The 22,395-nt window shown below is 48.3% G+C and overlaps 1 protein-coding gene across 1 annotated transcript; it reads left to right on the top strand.

The window, feature by feature from the left end:
• Positions 1 to 12,037: 12,037 nt before the first annotated feature.
• Positions 12,038 to 22,151, top strand: PLK1 (polo like kinase 1). Its single transcript, XM_052654991.1, has 10 exons — positions 12,038 to 12,439; positions 13,097 to 13,265; positions 14,664 to 14,808; positions 15,766 to 15,859; positions 17,097 to 17,316; positions 19,871 to 20,026; positions 21,029 to 21,106; positions 21,273 to 21,427; positions 21,522 to 21,704; positions 21,945 to 22,151. Exons 1-10 carry the CDS (start codon positions 12,038 to 12,040, stop codon positions 22,149 to 22,151), a joined length of 1,809 nt encoding a protein of 602 aa, XP_052510951.1.
• The last annotated feature ends 244 nt before the right edge of the window (positions 22,152 to 22,395 follow it).

The raw sequence follows: 22,395 nt of genomic DNA, 5'->3' as shown, positions 1-22,395 counted from the left end.
CTGAAGATCATCACTCTTCACCTCCAGCAATGGCGACCTGTCTTCCTCACTGTGTTCCTGGTGTCCTCCTACAGACTTTATGGTCCCTTGCCTACTTAGAGCTTACACCAGCCCTATAAGCTGGATGTTTTCGCCACTTTACTGGTGAGGATAAAAACTCAAAAATGTTAGATAACTTGGTCTGACTGGCATGGTGAAGGAGTCACACTCGTGTGTTTGGCTCCACAGCCCACGCTCTTAAGCTCTGCCCCGGTGAGATGGGGCGGTCCACTGCATCCTGTCTCATGCCAGCAGTCTGTGATGGTTGCAGCTTTTTGGGAAGCCATATACCCTAGCTCCCTTCTCTTTTTGGACCACCAAAAAGGATCTTGGAGTTGGCAGAGCTTAGATGTGCCCTTGGCTAACCTCTTGCTCCCGAGAGAAACTTTCCAGGGTGTGTCCGATAGATTCCCTTCCAGTGCGTGTTTGAATACCTCCAAAAGAAAGCTTGCCACTTGATGTGACTAACTGTCCGTTTTCTTCTATTTACTTATTTTATAACTGACATGATTTTTTGACTATCCATTTTGTTGATGAACAACCAAAATTAAGAGAAAGTGGGGTGTTTATTTTCCTGAGCCTTTTAAAAATCTTTAGGTAATTTGAGCTGTTGTCGTTAGTCGCTAAGTTATGTCCAACTCCTTTGCAGCCCCGTGGACTGTAGCCCACCAGGCTTCTCTTGTCTATGGGATTTCCTAGGCAAGAATACTGGAGGGGGTTACCATTTCCTTCTCCAACGGACCTTCTGTCTCTTCCTGACCCAGGGATTGAACCCAGATCTCCTGCATTGCAGGTGGATTCCTTACTGCTGAGCCCCTAGGGAAGCTCAAGTAATTTGAGTACACAATTCCAAAAATCCTATCCAGTTACTAAAGAAAGGACATACAATGTAATAGGTTTTGCCGATCCAGAATCCGGTCCTATGCTCTACTTCCCACAGGCAACCACTCAGAATAATTTTCAGTCCGTTGTACCGTTAGTCTGTTCTTGACATGAACAGATACACACGTCCACACCAGCCTCTGTATTCATGCGGATGTGCTATCCCACATCTTTCTCCTTTTACTTAACAATATGTCTTAAGAGATTGTTCCATTTTGGCACATACAGGTGATAAAAATAGCAATTGTTAACATATATGTTGTTTACCATGTATCACATACTCTTCTGAGTTCTTGCTTTTGGCTCTGCCGGGCCTTAGTTGCAGCACGCGTGTGGGATCTTCAGTCTTGGTTGCGGCATGTGTGGTTTTTAGTTGCAGCATGTGAACTCTCAGCTGTGGCATGTGGGATCTAGTAGTTCCCTGACCAGGAATTGAACTGAGGCACCGTGCATTGGAAGCTTGTAGTCTTAGCCACTGGACCACCCAGGAAATCTCCCTCTTTTGAGTTCTTTACCCTTATTTATGCCTTTAATCCTCACAGTATCTATGAGATAGGTCCAGTTTTTCTCCCTAAGGAGCAGAGATAAATTGTCCGAATTTCTACATCTACAGTGGTGAATTTAGGCATTCTGGCCCTAGAGCTGATACTTTTAATCATTATGCAGAATCCTTCCATGTTCTAATAACTTTTGCAAGTGAAAGTGAAAATTGCTCAGTCGTGTCCAACTCTTTGCCACCCCATGGACTATACAGTCCATGGAATTCTCCAGGCCAGAACACTGCAGTGGGTAGCCTATCCCTTCTCCAGTGAATCTTCCTAACCCAGAAATCAAACCGGGGTCTCCTTCATTGCAGGCAGATTCTTTACCAGCTGAGCTATCAGGAAGCCCAGTACCTTTCATTGCCCCAAGTGGAATCATTTGGCCAGCCTTTGTTGCACAGAAAGCATTTCAAGCAGGCAAGGAAAAAGGGTTGGGACTGGGTATTGTTGACCCATCTGGCAATGTCTGCCATAGGCAGGAAGCCTAGGGCCCCCTCTGAGAAGATGGTCTTCTGGCCCTGGGCCCTATTGTAGCTACAACTGTGTTCTGACTAGTTAAATGGGAGCTGGTTTCTTGCAAGAATTGTCCTGCTTGCGCCCATTAGAGGGTGTCTTACAGTTCTGTAGCACAAGTTAGCAAGCTATAAAAGAACATACAAACTGGATTAGATAAAAATCGAATTTGAATGCTTTGTTGCAAGTGGAAGAAATCCAGCTTGAATCAATTTAAGCAAAAAGGGGGTTTTATTGACTTACACAACAAATCCTGGAAAGGACCAGCTTGAGAAGCAATGTAGTGTGAACCCTGGGTAAGTTACTTAATCTCTCTGTGCTTTCTCATCATAGGCTATACAGTGGGGATCATAGGCTGTAACAGTGAGGATCCACAGAGTTGGAATGTAGTATTTACTACGTGTAAACAGTACGGGCAATTCCTGGTGCTTAGAAGCACTCTATAAGTGATCAGCTATCATTGTAGGGACAACCCTATCCAGAGATACAGGGCTCTTTGCTTTTATATCTTTTTTGTCTTTACATTAGTGGAGGTAGAGACTGCGCTGTGGTAACAAAGAAGCCATCAAAATACAGAAGACTATTTGAATATGAGAGAGAAGGTAATTTCGCTGACCTAACAGTGCAGGGATAAGCAAGTGGTCCAGCAGAGGTAGGTGGCTGGGCTCCACGATGTCATCAGGCACCCAGGCCCCTACTTTCTTGTCACATGACCATGTGTAACTGCTCAGGAGGCTGTAAATGTAGTGTCTAGCTGGGCAGCCAAAACTCGGAGGAAAAAGGTTCTGGTAGTAGGGGAGGAGAGAGTGGACCTTGAGGGTCAGCAGGCAGACTCTCCAGGCCTGTGTGTTGATTCCTTTTCTCCTGCTGCAGCTGATCTTGCGCCACACACTAGGGCACGTGGCAGCTGACAGACCCAGACTGGCATCCTCCCAGCTTGGTGGCCCTGAAAGAAAGGTTTCTTTCCTCGAGTTCTAATTTGGACAGTTCCAAAGAAAGTTTCTCATTGGGCTGTCGTGAGCCACCTGTGGCCAAGAGTATATGGCCCTATAATTAACCCGATCTGGGTCATGACCTTTCCCCGTCCTCACCATTACAGAGAAACAGCAAAGCGTATTTCTATAACAAGGTGCTGGCAAGACAAAACACTAGCTACTATAAATAGTAAGTGAGTGTTTATGGACTGATACTGCTTTAAAGGTGTTGACACTCGTGTGTATCCAAGGAAAAGCCAGCTGGACTCTGTCTCCATGGTGGCTCTCACCCCAGGGGCAATGTGTCACCAGCCAATTACTTTTTTAACCCCAGAGAAAAAAGTCTCTTTGTCCTCAGAATACTCCCAGAAGACCGAGCAGGCGTAAGAGACCTGGGTTGGGACGCTTTCCATTTGACTTAGGGCAGAGAGGGGATTATCAGCTCATGTAGCTGATGAGGCCAAGTCTAGAGCTGCCATTGAGCTGGATCCCAGGACTCAGAACTCACAGGTTCACCAGGGACCTGACTCTTCAGCTCTTGACCCTGCTTTCCTTTGAGTTGGCTTCATTCTCCAGGCTTCGCAATGTGACCCCGCAGCTCCAGTTATTGGTAGAAAGAGCTCTCCTTCTCCGATAAGCCTGTGGACCTGACTATCACTAGCTCAGGATGGAAGTGTCCAGCCTCAAGTAACCACTGTGGTCAGGAAGGTGGAATTCACTGATTGGCTGGACCCAGGGCACGTACCCATGTGGATTGGGAGCTGGTGCTTGGTGGCTGTATTTTATCAGAACAGGAGATGAATGGGTCTGGGCCGGGAAGATTCTGAGGTGTCTAGTTCAGACCTTTTCCCCTTCTCCAGATTTCTTTCTTGCCCAGCCTTACCTCCTGCCCAGTCTCTCATTACTCTTGGTCTTGGGAAGTACCTCCTGAGGGGTATGTGAGCCTGAATTGGGGGCACAGTTGCTTAGCCAAAGTGGAGTGTTCAAGAAAGAGCCATTTGGAGGATGCTCCTCTGCCTGGAGGGGCTTCCCAGGTGGCTCAGTGGTAAAGAATCCTCCCGCCAATGCAGGAGATACGGGTTTGATCTCTGTGTCAGGAAGATGCCCTAGAAGAGGAAATGACAACCCACTCCAGTATTCTTGCCTAGAAAATCCCACGGACAGAGGAGCCTGGGGTTACAAGAGTCGGACATGACTTAGCGACTGAGCGTGTATGCACTTCTGCCAGAAACTGCTTCCCCGTGCACCTTACGAAGGGGTCTTTTTCAGAGTCTAGGTGGAATTTTAACTACATGCCTGTGCTCTTGTCTGAACCCACACTATCTGTGAACTCCTGAGGAGTCAGGCGTGAGCCTGTGATTTTCCAGCACATGGGGTGATTACCTGGATTTGATTCCCCCTACCTCTGGTCCCCACCCCACTCCAGATAAGTCTCATGTTGCAGGATCCTGGGTGCAGGGAACAAGGCTGAATGATTGACTTATGAGTCTTCTGTTGGCCAGTTCTGTTTCACATGGCTGCACAAGGCCATTGTGGTTTGTTGGGGTCTGTGGTGGTTTCTGAGTTAGTCACTTCTGCATGAGCCAGTTCACTCAGACCACAGTTACTTTCTTAGTCACTCAGGCCCATCTGGCTGATAACAGACTGGGAAATGAATCAGACAAACATTGCTGCTGTTTTCCACAGCCTTGGAAATTTCTCAGCTATAAAGCAGGGATCTTGGTGGCTCGGGAAGCTTTCCTTGGTGTCTGGATCTGGCTGGTGAACCCACAGGGTGTCCAGAACATGGAGCTCCAATCTCATTTTGACTCGCCCTCAGCCATTTGCCAGGACAGATTGCATCTAACAAAGCTGAGTGGTTGTTCTGGGTGGTCACATCAAGCTGGCTGGTCTCCTAATGGTAGCTGCTGTAGGGCTGTAAGGCCCCTGTAATGGCAATGGCAATGTTAGAACAGTGTGTTCAGAGGCGTGGTTATTTCAAAACAGGTGTTGGCAAAATGTCCTGCCAACGTGGACCAGTTCCCATAAGTCCATGATTTCTGAAATGCTTCTAGAGCCCCAATGATGGGCTGTGCTTTTGTGCTTTTGCTGCCCCTTTAGGGCTGGGGGCGGGGCCTGGGGGGAGGGGGACCTGACCACATGCTGCAACACTCATTTATTCATTTAACAAATACTGAGCCGCAACTGAGTGCCAGGCGCTGGCCTAGTGAAGAATAAGACAGAGCCAGTCCCTGCCTGTAGGGATCTAACGGCTTAGCCCGGTAAACAGAGCAGTTCTCCGGTGGAGGCCTGAGGGGCTCTTCTTGAGGGTCACCATAGTGATGAAGTGTGGGTGTTGGGGGCAGCAGATTGAATCCCAGCCCTGCTGTTCTCTAGCCAAGTGAATTTGGGCTCGTTATCTCACCTCGTGGAAACTCACATTTCTCATCCTTAAAATGGGGAAGATTCATAGGGGTTATTATGATTAAATGCATTCATACATGTGACGCATGCGTAGGGACTCAGGGTGAGCACTCAGTAAACGGTAGTTATAACTAGTATTATTAGAAATGATACATCTTATAGTATATGGTTGTGCCATACTATTATTACTCTCTGCAACTCCATGGACTGTAGCCTGCCAGGTTCCTGTGTCCGTGGATTCTCCAGGCAAGAATACTGGAATGGGTTGCCGTCCCCTCCTCTGGGGGATCTTCCTGACCTGGTGATCTTATGTCCCGGCCTCTTTTGTATGTCTTACACTATTATTAGGAAGTGAGCCCTTTATAGTATAAGGTGCAGCATTCCTATATATTTTTAAAAATTTAAAGTGAATTTAAGACCATCTTTCCATATCATCTTTCCCTTCATCACAAAGAAAAGGTGGGGCAAAGAAATCACCCCTCCTTGCTTTGTATCTGGAGTGTCAGGCACTTATTAGAAAACCTTTACTCCTCCCAACTGTCAAAAAAAGTAGGGATTTTTTACAACCCATCATACAGTGTCAAGGAGGCCAATCTTAAGAGAGGTTAGGTAAATTTGCCCAGTGTCACACAGCTAATAAATGGCTGTGCTGGAATCAAAGCCAAGTCTTATCTGGCTGCAAAGTCCATGTTTTATGCAGCAAAGCACTTACCCTGAGCACTGCACTTGCTGCTCTGTTGGTTAGTCCCTTGCTTTCCTGAAGTTTCTGCTGCATGTTGGCCACACCCATTCTCGTTATACACTCTGACCTGGATCCTGAAGTAAGAAGAGGTGGCCCAGGACATCCTACTTCCCCAAGGAGACTGAATAGCTTGTTGTGTACCTCCAAGGCCATTGGATATCAGGCAGATGGTTGTGCATATGAAAATCATTCAAGAAAGAGACACAGGAATGGAGTTCATTCCTCTCTGACTTTGATCCTAAGTCTGAAGGCCGTGTGGGTTTTCTTGGCCATGCCAGCTTTTCTTTAGCTACATTCATCTCAGCCTTTCATATCTGCTGGTTGGACTTTCTGGTTTTCAATGGAAGTAGCAAGAGGCTGAGGAAACAGTATGACCAGAGGGGAGGGGAGAAGTATGGAAATTCGAGAGGCCCAGGAACTGGAAAGTCCTGTTGAAGACTCCGAGCTCCCTGGGATTAGGTACAGGTTCTTTTTATTTCAGTAATAATAACAACATTATTCTAGGAGATTCCTCTTAGAATTCCTCCACGAAAACCTTAGGAGATAGGCATGTCTTCTCCTAGATAGAATCCTGGGAGAAGGGCACCGTAACCATCCCTGTTTTATAGACCTGGAAATTGAGGCAGAGAGAGGTTCAGTGACTTGCTGAAATCACATGTTGTTTGAACCCAGGGTTTCTTCAGACCGTGAGTTTAACCAGCATGTCATATTGCTTTTTGGTAGCAGTGAATGAGTGAGTGAGTGAGCTAGTGAACCAAAGGAGTCTGGGATTTGGTTCTTTTTAAAATAAAGTTATTTATGTATTTTTGAGCTGTGCTATATCTTTGTTACTATGCACAGGCTTTTCTCTAGTTGTGAAGAGCAGGGTATCTACTCTTTGTTGCAGTGCTCAGGCATCTCATTTCAGAGGCTTCTCTCGTTGCAGAGCATGGTCTCGAGGGCACACGTGCTCAGTAGTTCCAGTTCCTGGGCTTTAGAGCACAGGCTCAATAGCTGTGGTACACGAGCTTAGTTGCTCCGAGGCATGTGGGATCTTCCTGGACCAGGGGTTGTTTCAGTGCCAGTGTCTCATGCATTGACAGGCAGATTCTTTACTGCTGAGCCACCAGGGAAGCCCTGGGATTTGGTTCTTGCCAGAACAACAAGGCCCTGAGAGGCAGTGTGCCAACAGGTGTGCTTTGGAGTCAGCAGAATTGAGTTGGAATTCAAGCTTGCTACCTCCTGGCTGCATGACTTTAGGCAAGTAACCTGATGTGGAAGTGCTCATTTCCTTATCTTTAGGTGGGAAAAGTAATCCTTTTCTCCTAGGGTCTTTGTGTGGATTAAATGAAATCAGCTCTATAAAGCTCTTAGCCCTGTGCCTGGAATACAGTAAGTCCATAAAGGCTCACTGTTAGTGTTACTATTACTGATACCATGCAGATAGATTGTATTAACATGGCACAGTTGCAGCTATATAAATTTGAATCTCCATGTTGATAAGGACTAGAAGGGAATATGAAAACAGCTGTTAAAGGATGGCTGAAAGGGAATTAAAGTTTCTTCAATGCTTTGTAAATTTTTTAGTAAGTGTTCCTGAATGAAATAAATAAAACATACATGCAGTGGGTGCTCAACAGGCCTTTGCATGTATGAATGAAAAACACTTTTTAAATTAAAAAAAAAATTTTTTTGACCATGCCCTGAAGCTTGTGGGATCCTAGTTCCCCAACCAGAGATTGAACCAGTGCCCTTGGCAGTGAAAGCTGGGAGTCCCAGTCATTGGACCGCCAGGGAATTCCCTAATTTTTTTTTAATTGGTTGAATTTGTTGCTTAAAAATGTATGATAGTGGATACCCTTGGGGGGTTTATTACTGAAAGGGGGCCTGTGCAGGAAAAAGTGAACACTGCTGGCCTGTGATGATAACCCTGTACATGCTGAATTTACTACTAGGGGTTTGAGTACATTTGCAATGCGAAAAAAGGGGAAGTTTTTAAAAAACGGCTTTGTATTTTGTGGCCACTGTATCTGGAGATATGATAAAATTGATTTATGATGTTACATGCTTGTAATTTCATAAATGCTAGTGGAGCCATCTCAAACATGCAAATTTTAAATTAAGAAGGTATTGGTGGGGTATAGCTTCCTTGCTTTTCCTATCCATAGGTAGGTTGGAATTTAAATTCTTTGGATTTTAGAACCAGAACAAGTCTCCATACCTGATAATTTTTGCTATGATTTGTGTCTGTTGGAACCTCTGGAAAGAGGGTGACAACATAAGAAGAGAGGCACTCTCTGAATAGAAATACACATTTGGATTTTGAAAAAGCAATTAGTTAAGTTTCTAATTGGCCCTTGTTGAAATCAGATGTCTGACCCTTAGAGGTTGATGATTGTCCAGTCTGATATGCATGTTTTTGAGTGGGTCAGTTTGGACTCTGAGACTGACAAAAGGGGTACCATGCTGTCTGGCACTGCAGCACGCCTTTGCCTCTGCTGAAGAAAAGTACCCGGCTTGATTGGAATCCCCAGTTCACTGACCCTCATTGCCTGGACCTCACTCTAAGCTGAACCCTAACACTGGTTGTCAGTACACTCTTTCAGCTTCCCAAGGAGCAGTGCTGAACTGAAAGCAGACCCAGGCTCCATGGGCAGAGTTCAGTCAGACTCTGGGACCACTGGAGATTTAGGGCCCCTCTCTGGAGCTCTAAATGATGACAGCATACATCGTGGATGCTGGCTGTACCAACTGGGTCAAATACAAATGCCCACAGGAAAGAGCAATTCTTTGACGTCTAAAATCAAGCTGCTAATCAGCTCTTTTATGTCTGATGCAGAGGCTGATTGCATCCTGACTTGTGATCCCTGCCCAAACCTGCAAGTTGGAGGAGGGCACATCACAGAGACTCTGACCGCCGGCCGCCTCCTGCTTTTGACATATCAGATTCTGGGCCTTCCCTGAGGGTGGCTCGATGCTTTTGATTTGTGTGCTCAGCCTCCTGGGTGAGCCCTAACTTTACTACCACAGGTTGATAGGCTTACTCCGCCTCCTCACTTTGCCCTCTGTACACACACCTTGTAAGGCAGAGTGACTACTCTGGTGTAGCTGTCTCTGGAAAAGGACTGATCTTTTCTAGGCTGTCTCTGGGGAAAAGGGGTGGAAGGTTATATGCTGCTAAGTCACTTCAGTCATGTCCGACTCTGTGTGACCCCATAGACGGCAGCCCACCAGGCTCCCTCGTCCCTGGAATTCTCCAGGAAGGTTATATAAACCCACTGTAAAAATTTTTACATTCAGGACTTCATCCTCTATTAGTGTGCTAGGACTGCAATAACAAAATAGCACAGACTGGATGGCTTAAAAAATAGAAATGTGTTTGCTCACAGTCCTAGAGGCTAGAAGTCCAAGAGCAAGCAGTTGGCACGTTTCTCCTAACGCCTGTCTCCTAGGCCTGCACCTGGCAGCCTTCTCACTGTATCTTCACATGGTTGCCCCTCTGTCTGAATGTCTGTGTCTTAATCTGTTCTTAGAAGAACACCAGTCATATTGGATGGGCCCACCCATTTTACTTTAATCACCTCTTTGAAGGCCATATCTCCAAATACAGTCAACTTCTGTACTGGATGTTAGGACTTCAGCATATAATTTGGGGAGAACACAGTTCAGCCCATAACATATCCTGATCAATTCCTGAATATTTTTCCAGTTAAATTATATTAAAATATTTATCTGCAAAATTATTCCCATGTCTCTTGCACACAGCCCTTCTGGATGAAAGGCCTGGATGAGAATAAAAGATTATTGAAAAAATGTCAGGTTAGTATTGCTGATCAAAAGCCTGGCACCCAGGGAGCTTTGGGGGCGGGGAGAGCATTTATGATCTTCATTTCTCAGAAATATTCTGGAAACTTTCCCCTTTTCCTGAAGGAAAGCTCCCAGTGCCGTCAGCTGGAAGACTGACCCTCAGCGGGCATCTGGGTTCTTGAATTTCAGGAGAGTTCTTACCATTCCCTAAATGATAGGAGTTGCTTACTGAATTTAAACTGTGTAAACAGTGTGGTTTATGCTGCATGGCTGCTTTCCTTCCAGGAATGTAGAATTTTGGTGTGTTACAGGCAGAGGGTGCCTGTGTGACCAAGCCCCAGAAAAGCCCTGGGCTGGAGTCTCTGATGAGCTTCTCTGGTAGATAACATTTCACACGTGTTGTCACACTCATTGCTGGAGGAATTAAGTGTGTCCTGTGTGACTAACTCCACTGGGAGAAGACTCTGGGGCGCTTGTGGCTGGTTTCCTCTGGATTTTGCTCTATGCACCTTTCCCTTGGCTGATTTTGCTTCATAACCTTTCACTGTAATAAATCCTAGTCATCTATGAGTAGGACTATATGCTGAGTCCTGTAGGGGGATGGTCTTGGGGCCCCCCACACAGGGCACGAGGGGGACATACAGGGTGGTTGGTCATGTACTCTTTCTCAGTCTGGGTGCTGCTTACATGAGGTGTACTCATTTTGTGAAAATTCACTGAGCTGTCCAATTAACAGATGTATACTTTTTCGGTACATAGATTCAACTTTATAAAAAAACAATATTGTACACCACAGGGATTAAAAAATAATAATTTTTAAAAACAACTTCCTTTTATTTATAAAGCATTTTAGTCACTCTTTTTTGCCAAGCATTGTGCTGAGAGCTTGGGACATGGGGTAGGAAAGATGTCTTCATTGCCTCTGAGTTTATTGGGAGTTATGTAAAGAGATAACTGTGATATGACTTTTGCTGACTCCTAGCAAAGACATCATAGGATGCTGGGCTTACAACTTGAGTGATTCTCAGGGTTGCCACTTAAGTATCTATGGAAGCCAGACAGGCAAAGAGGCAAAGGAGGGTTAGCAGGGAACTCTGACAAACTGGGAAGGTATGTTAAGTAAGCATAGAGTTGCGACAGCTAATAGTTGTCTCAAAGCTGCCTTTTTATGTAAGCTCTCTTGATTTTTCAGTCCTGTATATGAATCCAAATTTTAAAAGTGAAAGACCAAACAAAACACCTCTGCAGCCAAATTTGACCTTGGCTTACCAGTTTGCCAGGCATTCTGCCAACCTGTCATCTTTCCCTCTTACAAAACAATTGAGGGTCCACTATTTTAGGCACTGGGAAATAGAGCAGTGAGCCAGCCAGACAATTTTCTTGCAGAATGACCCTGGCGGGGGTGGTGGGGTTCTGGTACTGTACTTCTCAAACTTCAATATGTGTGGGAATCACTGGGTAGATTCTGAATAGGGGGGGTCTGCGTTTGAGGCCTGAAGCTTTGGCTTTCTAACAAGCTCCCAGGTGTTGGTGATGCTGGTGGCCCCTGCTGTTTTTTGAAGAAGAGTAGGGGGTTTGTCTGGAAGATGCGTTTGCCTGGCAAGCATTCTCTTTATACTTCTATTTTAGTTTATGGGGTGATTTGGAAGAGAGCTGGTGACTTCCGGGGCGGATATTAGGGCTCCCCCATGCTGTCTCTCATTCTAGGTCTCTATTCTCAGAGTTTATAATCTAGAAGGCGAGGTGGGGATGGAGGAAGGTGCTGGGAAAAGCTTCCTGGAGGAGGTCCTCGCGGACTGCAGGAGCTTCCCCTGCCGTCGAGAAAGGAGAAACCCTGAACTCACCCTCTTCTGGGGCGGGGTCTCAGCAGCCCCACACCAGCTTTGGTTTCCCAGGCATCCCACGTGTCTTCCGTCCGCCATCCCTGCCAATCAAGCTCCTCCCAGGGCCTGGGTGAGAGTTTAAAGGCGGCTGCAGTGCCGAGCGCTCCCAGAGTGCCGCGCGGCGGGCGGGTTTGGATTTTAAATCCCCGCGGCCAATCAGTAGCGCGTAGGCTCTTGTAACGTTCCCGGCGCCGCGTTTGAATTCGAGGAGAGGCAGAGCCGTGCCAAGCCTCTGCCTAGACCCTGCTAGGTCCGCTGAGCAACTCCGGGAACATGAGTGCGGCGGCAACTGCAGGAAAGCTGGGGCGGGCACCAGCCGACCCAGGGAAAGCGCCCGGAGTTGCAGCTCCCGGGGCTCCGACGGCCGCCCCGCCGGCGAAAGAGATTCCGGAGGTCCTAGTGGACCCCCGCAGCCGGCGGCGCTATCTACGGGGTCGCTTTTTGGGGAAGGGTGGCTTTGCCAAGTGCTTTGAGATCTCGGATGCGGACACTAAGGAGGTGTTCGCGGGCAAGATCGTGCCTAAGTCGCTGTTGCTCAAACCGCACCAAAAGGAGAAGATGTCCATGGAGATATCCATTCACCGCAGCCTCGCTCACCAGCACGTCGTCGGCTTCCACGGCTTTTTCGAAGACAACGACTTCGTGTTCGTGGTGTTGGAGCTCTGCCGCCGGAGGGTGAGTGTCGCTGCTGGGGAACTGGAACTGCCCTGGGGGCAGGGGTTGGGGCACTGGGAACCGGAGCTGCTGGGGAAGGGGCGCCCCGGGGCTCAGAGCTGCTAGGGAAGAGGTGCTGGGAACCTGGAACTGGAAATGGAGAAAGTCTTGGGGAGAGGGAAGGTTCTCGGCACTTGGGGCCTCTAGGGAAGGCGGCTTCTGAACGCTAGGAGTTGGGCGGATTGGGGGAGGTGCGGGAGAACCTTGCTTATGGACGCCAGGGCTTCCGGAGTTGCTAGGTAAGGGATATTGCGGACCCTCACTTTCCCGAGTAGGGTTGGGTCAGGCAGAGGGTAGTTGGAGCCAGACTTCGGAGCTTCCGGGGGAGGGGAGGGGCAGGAAAGGGACCTGTTGCTGCCAAGAGTTCCGGGACCGGGATACTGGGGTCTCTGAGCTTCCGGAGTGGTCTGAGAGAGGGGTCCCAGGTAAGGGTTTTGGGAGGGAGCCAGTGGGAGAGGGTTGCTATGAACTGTTGCGGCCTGGTCTGGGGGGGAGTCTGGATCGCAGTTGTCCTGAAGAAATGGGTAGTAGGGTCCTGGCTGCCTTTACCTAATGACACTCCCTCCCTGCCTTGGGTCTGAGCACCGGCTCCCATTTCTCCTTCCCTCCTGCTCCCAGTCTCTCCTGGAGCTGCACAAGCGGAGGAAAGCTCTCACGGAGCCCGAGGCCCGCTACTACCTGCGGCAGATCGTTCTGGGCTGCCAGTACCTGCACGGAAACCGCGTTATTCACAGAGACCTCAAGCTGGGCAATCTCTTCCTGAACGAGGATCTGGAGGTGAAAATAGGTAAGGAGCTGGGACTGCAAGGGCATTTGACATGCAGTGGGAATGAGGAGGAGCTGGGAGGGAGGGTGACGGAGAGGAAATTTGGAAAGAGACAAGGGAGAGAGGAAGAGGATGGTAGGAAGTCTGGGCTGTTGATTGGCTCTAGAATCCTCTCTTAGGACAGGAACTTAAAGAGCTACAAACCAGTGTCTTGTCTGCAGATGTGCTTTGAGGGGGGCAGTGTGTTCTATACAGTTTTTTGTTTGTTTTTTTAAGAATTTGGATTTGTTTTCACTTTTTTAAAATATTTTTTTAATTTACTTATTTCGGCTGCACTGGGTCTCCACTGCTGCATGCCTTTCTCTGGTGCGGTGAGTGGGGGCTACTCTGTGTCGCAGTGTGCGGGTTTCTCATTGCAGTGGCTTCTCTTGTTGTGGAGCACAGGCTCCAGGTGTGCAGGCTTAAGCAGTTGTGGCTCCAGCGCTCTAGAGCACAGGTTCAGTAGTTGTGGCACATGGGCTTAGTTGCTCTGTGGCACATGGGATCCTCACAACCAGGAATGGAACCTGTTTCTCCAGCATTGGCAGGTGAATTCTTTACCACTGAGCCATCACGGAAGCCGCCCCTCATTTTCACTTTTTTAAACTGAGAGCCTTGATGTAAAATTTTGAATTTGGAGCTCCTTTTAAACACTCGAGAGCTCCAGCAGTACAGGGGTAGCGTTCCGTCAAGACAGCTCTTTGCTGTACTTAACAGCAGCTGTTCCCTTTAGATGCCCTATGGTTTGCCACAGTCCCCACTCCGCCGTATCACTTCCTCACAAACTTGCCAAGTAGCCATCTTGACATTTACTTGCTTAATCCCTGAAGGTGTTTGAGTTTTGCTATCCCTGTCAGTCGGAGAAGGCAATGGCACCCCACTCCAGTACTCTTGCCTGGAAAATCCCATGGATGAAGGAGCCTGGTAGGCTGCAGTCCATAGGATCGTGAAGAGTCGGACACAACTGAGCAACTTCACTTTCACTTTCATGTGTTGGAGAAGGAAATGGCAACCCACTCCAGTGTTCTTGCCTGGAGAATCCCAGGGACGGAGGAGCCTAGTGGGCTGCCGTCTATGGGGTCACGCGGAGTCAGACATGACTGAAGTAACTTAGCAGATCCCTGTCAGTTCCCTTTTAGAAGTAAATCCCTCCTTTCTAAGGGGAGGGGTGACGAGAGTCTTTGGGAGGCCCTTCCCTAGGGCCAGCATGGTGGGAGGATTCCTGGGTAACAGGAATCTAGTCCTTGCTGTACACAAGGACTAGAGGCTTTGAGAGATCACTTGACCCTGGTTCTTGATGGTTACATCTGAACCAGCTGTCTGCATTGACAGACGACAGAAGCTGGCATCTGAGCCTCCCTCTTCCTCCCTCTGTCCCAGGGGATTTTGGACTGGCAACCAAAGTGGAGTATGACGGGGAACGGAAGAAGACCCTGTGCGGGACTCCTAATTACATAGCTCCTGAGGTGCTGAGCAAGAAAGGGCACAGTTTCGAGGTGGACGTATGGTCCATTGGGTGCATCATGTAAGTTGGGAGTTGTCTCAGGACCCACCAGTCTCAGCAAGGGGCTTTCTGGACATCTCACTTGGCAGGCTTTATCCTGCAGACCTTGCCGCCTTTGGAAAGGCTGCTCCAGAGGACAGATGGCCTCTGAAGGAAGCTTCATTGCTGAATTGGTATATCCTGTAGGATTCCTGCAGCCTGGGCTGTGGGTTCAGGGAATGAGGGAGGGAATGTCTCCACAAACTTGCTCTAATCCCTTGCTATTCAAAGTACGGCAGACCAGCTGCAGCATCACATAGGAGCTTGTTACGCAGAATCTCAAGACCCAGACTAACTGGATCACAATCTGTATTTTTAAGACCCTTGAGTGATTTCTATGCACAATAAAGTATTAGAACCACTGATCTAAAAAGCAGCATTGGGTGGTAAGAATTAGGCCAGGAGTGGTCCTGGCAGGAAGAGGTTCTGTGGTCTGTCTGGGTCAAGGCCATCAGAGGTGGGTGGTGGGCAGAGAGTTGGACCTGTTCAGGTGTTACCCCTTTTGTTGTTTCCCTGGATACTGGAGAGTTAGAAATGGCTTTCTTACTTCTTTGTCTTGGAATTTCCCACATGAAAACTTGGAGCCTAAAGTACAGAACTATTAACTGTGGGGCTGCCTCAAGGAGCAAGTGACCCCTGCTTGGACCTGTTCCATGTTAGCTGGCAGCCTCTGGCCCCTAGATTACGGCAGGCTATAGCTAAAAAGTCACTGGTCCATTAGAACCCAGTTTCATCACCTGTATTCTACTGAGGGTACCTCCCTGCCAGTGTCGTGGCTCCTGGGGCTGCTTAGTGAACTTGTGAATTGTCCTCTGGGGCCCCAGAGTCACAGTGAATGCCCAAAAGATGTCTGACTTCCTTTCTGGCCCTGAGAGGATTCCTCCCTGCATCTGGGTTTTGGTTGGGGGCCTTGAGCCAAATCCCTCCTTGTGCTTACAGGTATACCTTGTTAGTGGGCAAGCCACCTTTTGAGACCTCTTGCCTAAAAGAGACCTACCTCCGGATCAAGAACAATGAATACAGTATTCCCAAGGTGACTAAAACCACTTTAAGTTTACATTTGTTTTATTTAATTCCCTCCCCCACCAAGTGATTTACAGAGCCCAGCCATTTCTGGGGGAAAGAGATGGGTCAATGCCACCCCATGGGTAAGCGTAAGAGCTTTAGAGGGTCCTGTCTGAAATTGCATACAGAGGCTGATGTATGTGTACAGAAACAGTTTTTCTTGGGATGAGAGTTTGCAGGCTGTCATCGGTTGGGCAGATAACCCAAAAGACATGAAAAACAGAGAGAAAGAGCCAGAGTAGGGGCAGACGGAGAAGTGCTGCTTAGCCTGGCTGTGGACTGTCTTGGTTCAGATGGGCTCTGCCACTTTTTAGCCAGATCACAATGGACAAATGGCCTGAGTCTTCTGAGCTGCAGTTTCCCATCTGTAAAGTGGAGTCCCTGCCCCAGAGCATCTTGCACACAGCGAGCACTCACAGAATCTCAAACCACCGTGAAGGCGAAGTGGCGTGCTTTTGCAGCCCCCAGCAAGAGTGCATTGAGAGGGATAGTCTGCAGCAGTCTGGCACACAGCTGCTTCCACAGTTTGGCATCTTTGTCTTATGTGAAGCCAAGAGCCCTGTCTCCATCAGGATGGATGGGCTGAATCCGTTACAGAGGGTCAATTATTGGGCCGAGTAGAGCGGTTCCAGTGTGGGGGTTGCACCTGACTGCCTCGGTGTGGGTGCTGGCTCCACCACTCACTCGGGATGTATCTTAGGCACTTGACTTCTCTGTGCCTATTTCCTCATCTGCAAAAGAGGGATGGTACTAGAGAGCTTCAGTCCTTGGGTGTTTCTCTGAGAGTTAAGTGAGTTCATCTACACGAATTTGCTGGTAGATAGTAAGTACAAAGTTGATGCTAGGCTTTACTGTGCATTTGACCTACCCTGGGTTGGGTCTCCTTACCAGGGCTCCAAGCTTGGTGCTGTGTCCCCACTTTATAGATGGAGATACAAAGGCCCAGAAAGTTGGGTTGGTTGGCACAGCTGGTGCTGAGGGACAGAACTGGGACTTACACCAGGCCTTTATGACTTCCAAGTCTTTGTTTTCAAGTGCTGTTCTAGTGGTGAGCAATTTGTCAACTTAGTAAAGCTGCCAGTGGAAACTTGGGATGTTTATAGCCACTGAACATGGTGTATTTGGGGCCGGGTAGGGGGTGGTGGTGCAGCAGCTGGGTTGGTCCTGTGTCATATCCTGCTTATGACTCCCCACCTTCCCTCCAGCACATCAACCCCGTGGCCTCCTCTCTCATCAAGAAGATGCTTCAGCCAGATCCCAGTGCCCGTCCAACCATTCACGAGCTGCTCAATGACGAGTTTTTCACTTCCGGCTATATCCCTGCTCGCCTCCCCATCACCTGCCTCACCATTCCACCGAGGTTTTCAATCGCTCCCAGTAGCCTGGACCCCAGCAACCGGAAGCCTCTCACCATCCTCAATAAAGGTAAACCAGAGTGTGGGTAGACAAACTGCCTTGCCTGCCTCTGTGTGTGAATGGATGGTCCCCAAAGCTCAGGTGTGCAGTAGGACAGGCCCCAGTCTTTGAATCCATGGTCCCCATCCTCATGTGGCAAACGCCTTTCCCCATAGCCCTGTCAGGGAAGACAGACCTTACTGTGACTGAGTCAGACCTGTCATGTCCAGAGAGAAGAGAGTGGCTAAATGCCATGCCTGAATAATTCTTAATATATATTTTTTATATCGTTGATATCGCCCTGCATGGTTCATTGGAAAAAATGTTGAGAAGCTTCAGATACACACATGGAGCACAATGTGCGTGGGACCCACATCGCCACCAGAGTCAACACTTGCTAAGATTTGTAGTGTTTGCTTCATCGCTCCTTGTTTGTTCCTTTGAAGTATTTTTGAAGTTAATTCCAGACATCTTGCCATTTTACCCCCAAGAACTTCTGTACGCATCTCTCTAAAAGGATAGACATTTTCTTACAAAACCACATCTCATTGCTTGGTTTGTCGTTGTTTCTAGGTCTCTTCAGAGAGCAGAATTAGAAAATACATAACTGGGGTGGGGATCTCTCATTATATGTGTGTGTATGTGTGTGTATTGTTTTTGTCCCAAACAATATGATAGTAAGTTGTACACATTCTGGCCTTTACTACTTAGTACTTCAGTGTATATTTCCTAAAAACAATTCTTTTACCTAACCACAACACAGGACATAGTTATCAAGTTCAGGAAATTGAAATTGGTGCAAACTTGTCTTACAGCAGTCTTTTTCTCCACTGTGAAATTACTACTTTAATTTTCTTTTGGTAATTTGCAAGGGTCTAATTTAATATTATAGGATCTTTAATTTTATGCTTGTATTTCTTTTTCTCTTACAATGAAAACCTTGTTTGCTTACATGGTATACATGAATTTTCAACATATATAAAGTATGTTATGAAACTATGTTTATTTCCATGCAATTCTTTTTGTCCTTACACTATATTTCACACACACACACACACACACACACACACACACACACACACACACACAGAAAAGCCGCAAGAAAAGCCACTTGAAATACTTTATTTCTCTGTGTGGATATAGCACAACATTTCAGTTTTGACACTGCTGTTTTAAGGATTACCTTTTTCTTTTTGCTTTAATTTTTGATACTTTCTTTGGTTATATGAATATTTCCTTTGATTGGTGATCACTTGGTTAAGGTGGTGCCTCCACTGCATAGCTACTGTTTTTCCTTCGGTGATTAATTTATACCCCATGGGGAGCTTCTCTGAGAGAATACTACTCAGACTTTAGCTCACTGATGTCAGCATCCATGGTGGATACAACAGCAGTTATTGCTGTGGTATTCTAATGGTGATTTTTCCCCTTTTCTTGTTCCTTCTATATCTGTTAACAAACTTCTGTAAGGAAGAGCTGTCACTTCTCTCCCATTCATTTATTTGGTTGGTATGGACTCATGGATATTTATTCTTAGAGCTATAAGACAATATTGTTATTTTAAAGGATTGCTTTTTTTTTTAGTTTTAGATCTTGGACATAAAGCAAAACCCAGAATTAGAGTGAACTTTTTGGGGAATACATAAATCCCATTTTTCATCATCTGTTTTTAATAATTATCATCGTCTGCCTATACTTGTTTTTATCGTTTCCACCTTCTTCCTTTTCTTTCTGCTAGATTTGGGGGGGGGGATTTGTTTTGTTTGCTCTTCCCTGTGGTTTGTGGGTCCTCAGCCAGGTACTGAACCCATGGCAATGAAAGAATTGAGTCCTAACCACTAGACCGCCAGGGCATTCTCTTGCTAGAGTTTTTAAAGCAAGTCTCAAATATTCTGTTCTTTCAAACTTAAGTCTTTATCATAGCATAGATTTTTTTAATTGAAAATTCAGATCTTTAAATATTTTAAGAATTTCGTATTATACAAGAGGAGCTAGCACATGTTGGTGGGGAAAGAATTGAACTTTTAAGCATCAAAGGCAATAAAAATCATCCATAATTCCACCACCCAAATGCACCTAGTCTTAAAATTTCAGGGTGTCTCTTTTTAGATTTCAGTCACGTATAAGTACATAAAGCAGATTTTAGAGGGGGAAACCTCTTATGTTTTCACTGAATGCCTGTTAGGCTATCCTATGGGTTCCAATTTACTGAGCCCTCCTGTTTTCCTGGATACAGAAGATGCTTTTAATTCTTAGATTGAAGCCAGGCAGCTCCAAGGTGCTGAAGACCAGAGGTGCCCAGCAGGGCCCAGCATTGGGTCGGAGGCCTGAGTGTCTAAAGCAATACGGCTGTGTGTGGCCATGAAGCCTGTCTACAGGGCCTGGCTTGGCCCGGCCCTGGAGGTATCAGCAAGTGAGTTTCAGGTGCTGTCACATGAGCAGGGCAGCTCCTGCTCTAATAACCTGCTGCTTACCTAAAGCAGTGGCAGTGTAAAGAGCTTCTCGCGCTGTGGTTGGGGGTCCTAGGCCCTCAAATCCTGCAGCCTTTGTGCCCAACTAATGACTGTGTCTCCTCTCCTTACAGGCATGGAGAACCCCGTGCCTGAACGTCCCCGAGAGAAAGAGGAACCAGTGGTGCGGGAGGCCAGTGAGCCCGTCGACTGCCACCTCAGCGACATGTTGCAGCAGCTGCACAGCGTAAACGCCTCCAAGCCCTCGGAGCGGGGGCTTGTGAGGCAAGGTGGGCGCTGGGCCGGGGCACCTGGAGAGGGCAGGGAGGTCTCAGCCCCAGAGTGCTGGCAGCTTGTCCAGGCCCCCGGCTCCACAATGCCTTTCCTTCTCCCATTTCCTGTACATTACAGCCCAGGGAAGTGGGCCTGCTGGCTCAGGCCCTCCATGGTCAGGCCTCTCCTTTCTTCTTGTGACTCATCTGTTCTGTCTCCACAAGTGCCCCACCTTTCAGCAGCTCCATATGCTGCCTGTGTGCTTCTGCACACACTGTCTCTTCTGCTCAGGGAATTTCTCTGTGGCCTCAAGACAGTGGAAATAACAGACCCAGGCGTGCTCCAGCTTCAGGGCCTTTGCTCACACCGTTCCCTTCCCCCAGCACTCGCTTCATGCAGATCCCTGCATGGCTGACACTCACCGCTTCATGTGCTTCTACCAGCATTACCCCTGTGAGCATCTCCCGGCCCGCAACTCCTAGCATTTCTCCTCCCCCTTACCGGTTTTATGTTTTCTCCACAACACTTCCCATCTAACATAAAGTTTCCACATTTGTTTATTGTATTTGAAAGAGGGGATTATTGCATGCATGGAACATCACATTTTCATACATCTGAAATTAGCTTCTCTTACAATTTTTTAATCACTCAGAACTCAGATTCTCACCATGATAGTTACAAGTAACTTACATTTATGTGCATATTCATTTTGATTGGTCTCTAGCCCTGGAGCCAGTATGCAGGCTCCGGGAAGTAGGTTTTGTCTTTGCTCACTATGCCTGTGACAGCACCTGGCACCCAGTGGGCCTTTGAGAAACGGGTCAGCTGAACACACGTGTAGACTCGGCATGCTGCACTGTGACTTGCTGCCTGTCTCAGCTGCTTGACGGCAGAGGCCCGGCTCTGCTCTCCTCTGGGGCCCCAGGCCTCTGGACCGAGTTCCCTGGTGTGGGCTACCCGAGCACATCAGAGGGGAGGAGGCTGGTTCTGACTGGTTGTCTTGTCTGTTTCTGTCCCAGAGGAGGCCGAGGACCCTGCGTGCATCCCCATCTTCTGGGTCAGCAAGTGGGTGGACTATTCGGACAAGTATGGCCTCGGTAGGTTTCTCCCAGGTGGGTGGGTAGCTTGAGACCCTCCAAGTTGTTACAGGCAGTTGCTTTCCGGACTCTCGGGTCCTCTCCCCTCAGCACTCTTCTGTCTGCACCCCAGGCCTCCTAGTTGCAGCTCCCACTCCCCCTTTCTGAGGTCTCCCCTTTCCACTAGGGTACCAGCTGTGTGACAACAGCGTCGGGGTGCTCTTCAACGACTCCACACGCCTCATCCTCTACAATGACGGTGACAGCCTACAGTATATCGAGCGTGACGGCTCAGAGTCCTACCTCACTGTGAGCTCCCACCCCAACTCCTTGATAAAGAAGGTGAGTGCTGGCTGGCCTGTGGTGTGTTGCAGAGTGAGGGCCGTGCCCGAGGACAGGCTCCAACTCTGGACTCCCTCTCACACCCTCCAACCAGATCACCCTCCTGAAGTATTTCCGAAACTACATGAGCGAGCACTTGCTGAAGGCGGGCGCCAACATCACACCTCGGGAAGGCGACGAGCTGGCCCGGCTCCCCTACCTGCGGACCTGGTTCCGTACCCGCAGTGCCATCATCCTGCACCTCAGTAACGGCTGTGTGCAGATCAACTTCTTCCAGGTGAGCCGGGCCCTGGAAGGTTGGGGTGGGGTGTCTGTGCCTCTCTGCCAGCTCACGGAGTTGGGTGGGGAGTGGGGGCCATGGACCCATCCTTGGCAGCAGCAGTAGAAAGAAATGAAATGTGTCCCCCTCCCGCCAGCTGGCCCATCTTTCGTCTACCCCTGCCAACACACAGTAGCAGCTGGCGTCTTCAATCACCAATAACCCCCTCTGTCCATCTTCTCACCCTCTCCCTCACAGGACCACACCAAACTCATCCTGTGCCCACTGATGGCCGCCGTGACCTACATCGACGAGAAGCGGGACTTCCGTACATACCGCCTGAGCCTCCTGGAGGAGTACGGCTGTTCCAAGGAGCTGGCCAGCCGGCTGCGCTACGCCCGTGCCATGGTGGACAAGCTGCTGAGCTCGCGCTCGGCTGCCAACCGCCTCAAGGCCTCCTCATAGCCCCCTGCCCCCTGGACTGGCGCCCTCCTCCTGCAGCTAGCACCTTGGCCCACGCTGGTTAGCACCGTGGAGCTATTTTATAGTGTGTCCCCAGCCCTGGGGGCCGGGGCAAGAACTTCATCCCTGCAGGTGGGGGCTGCTGTGTAAGTTATTTTTGTACATGTTCCGTGTGGGTTCTGTGGCCTCTCCCCTTGCCCTCAGGCCCACCCTATGAATTGTACAGAATGTGGCTGTTGAATTTAGG

Source organism: Budorcas taxicolor, chromosome 2 (assembly GCF_023091745.1).
Source record: "Budorcas taxicolor isolate Tak-1 chromosome 2, Takin1.1, whole genome shotgun sequence".
Lineage (NCBI taxonomy): Eukaryota > Metazoa > Chordata > Mammalia > Artiodactyla > Bovidae > Budorcas > Budorcas taxicolor.
Note: the sequence above shows the minus strand (reverse complement) of the source record. Positions and strands in the feature narration are given on the sequence as shown.

Bases quoted from the DNA above. Each gene is read 5' to 3' on its own strand.
- PLK1 (XM_052654991.1), top strand. From the start codon at position 12,038: ATGAGTGCGGCGGCAACTGCAGGAAAGCTGGGGCGGGCACCAGCCGAC. The intron at 12,440-13,096 runs GTGAGTGTCGCT...TCCTGCTCCCAG, and splicing joins TGGAGCTCTGCCGCCGGAGG to TCTCTCCTGGAGCTGCACAA. The intron at 21,428-21,521 runs GTGAGTGCTGGC...CCCTCCAACCAG, and splicing joins CCAACTCCTTGATAAAGAAG to ATCACCCTCCTGAAGTATTT.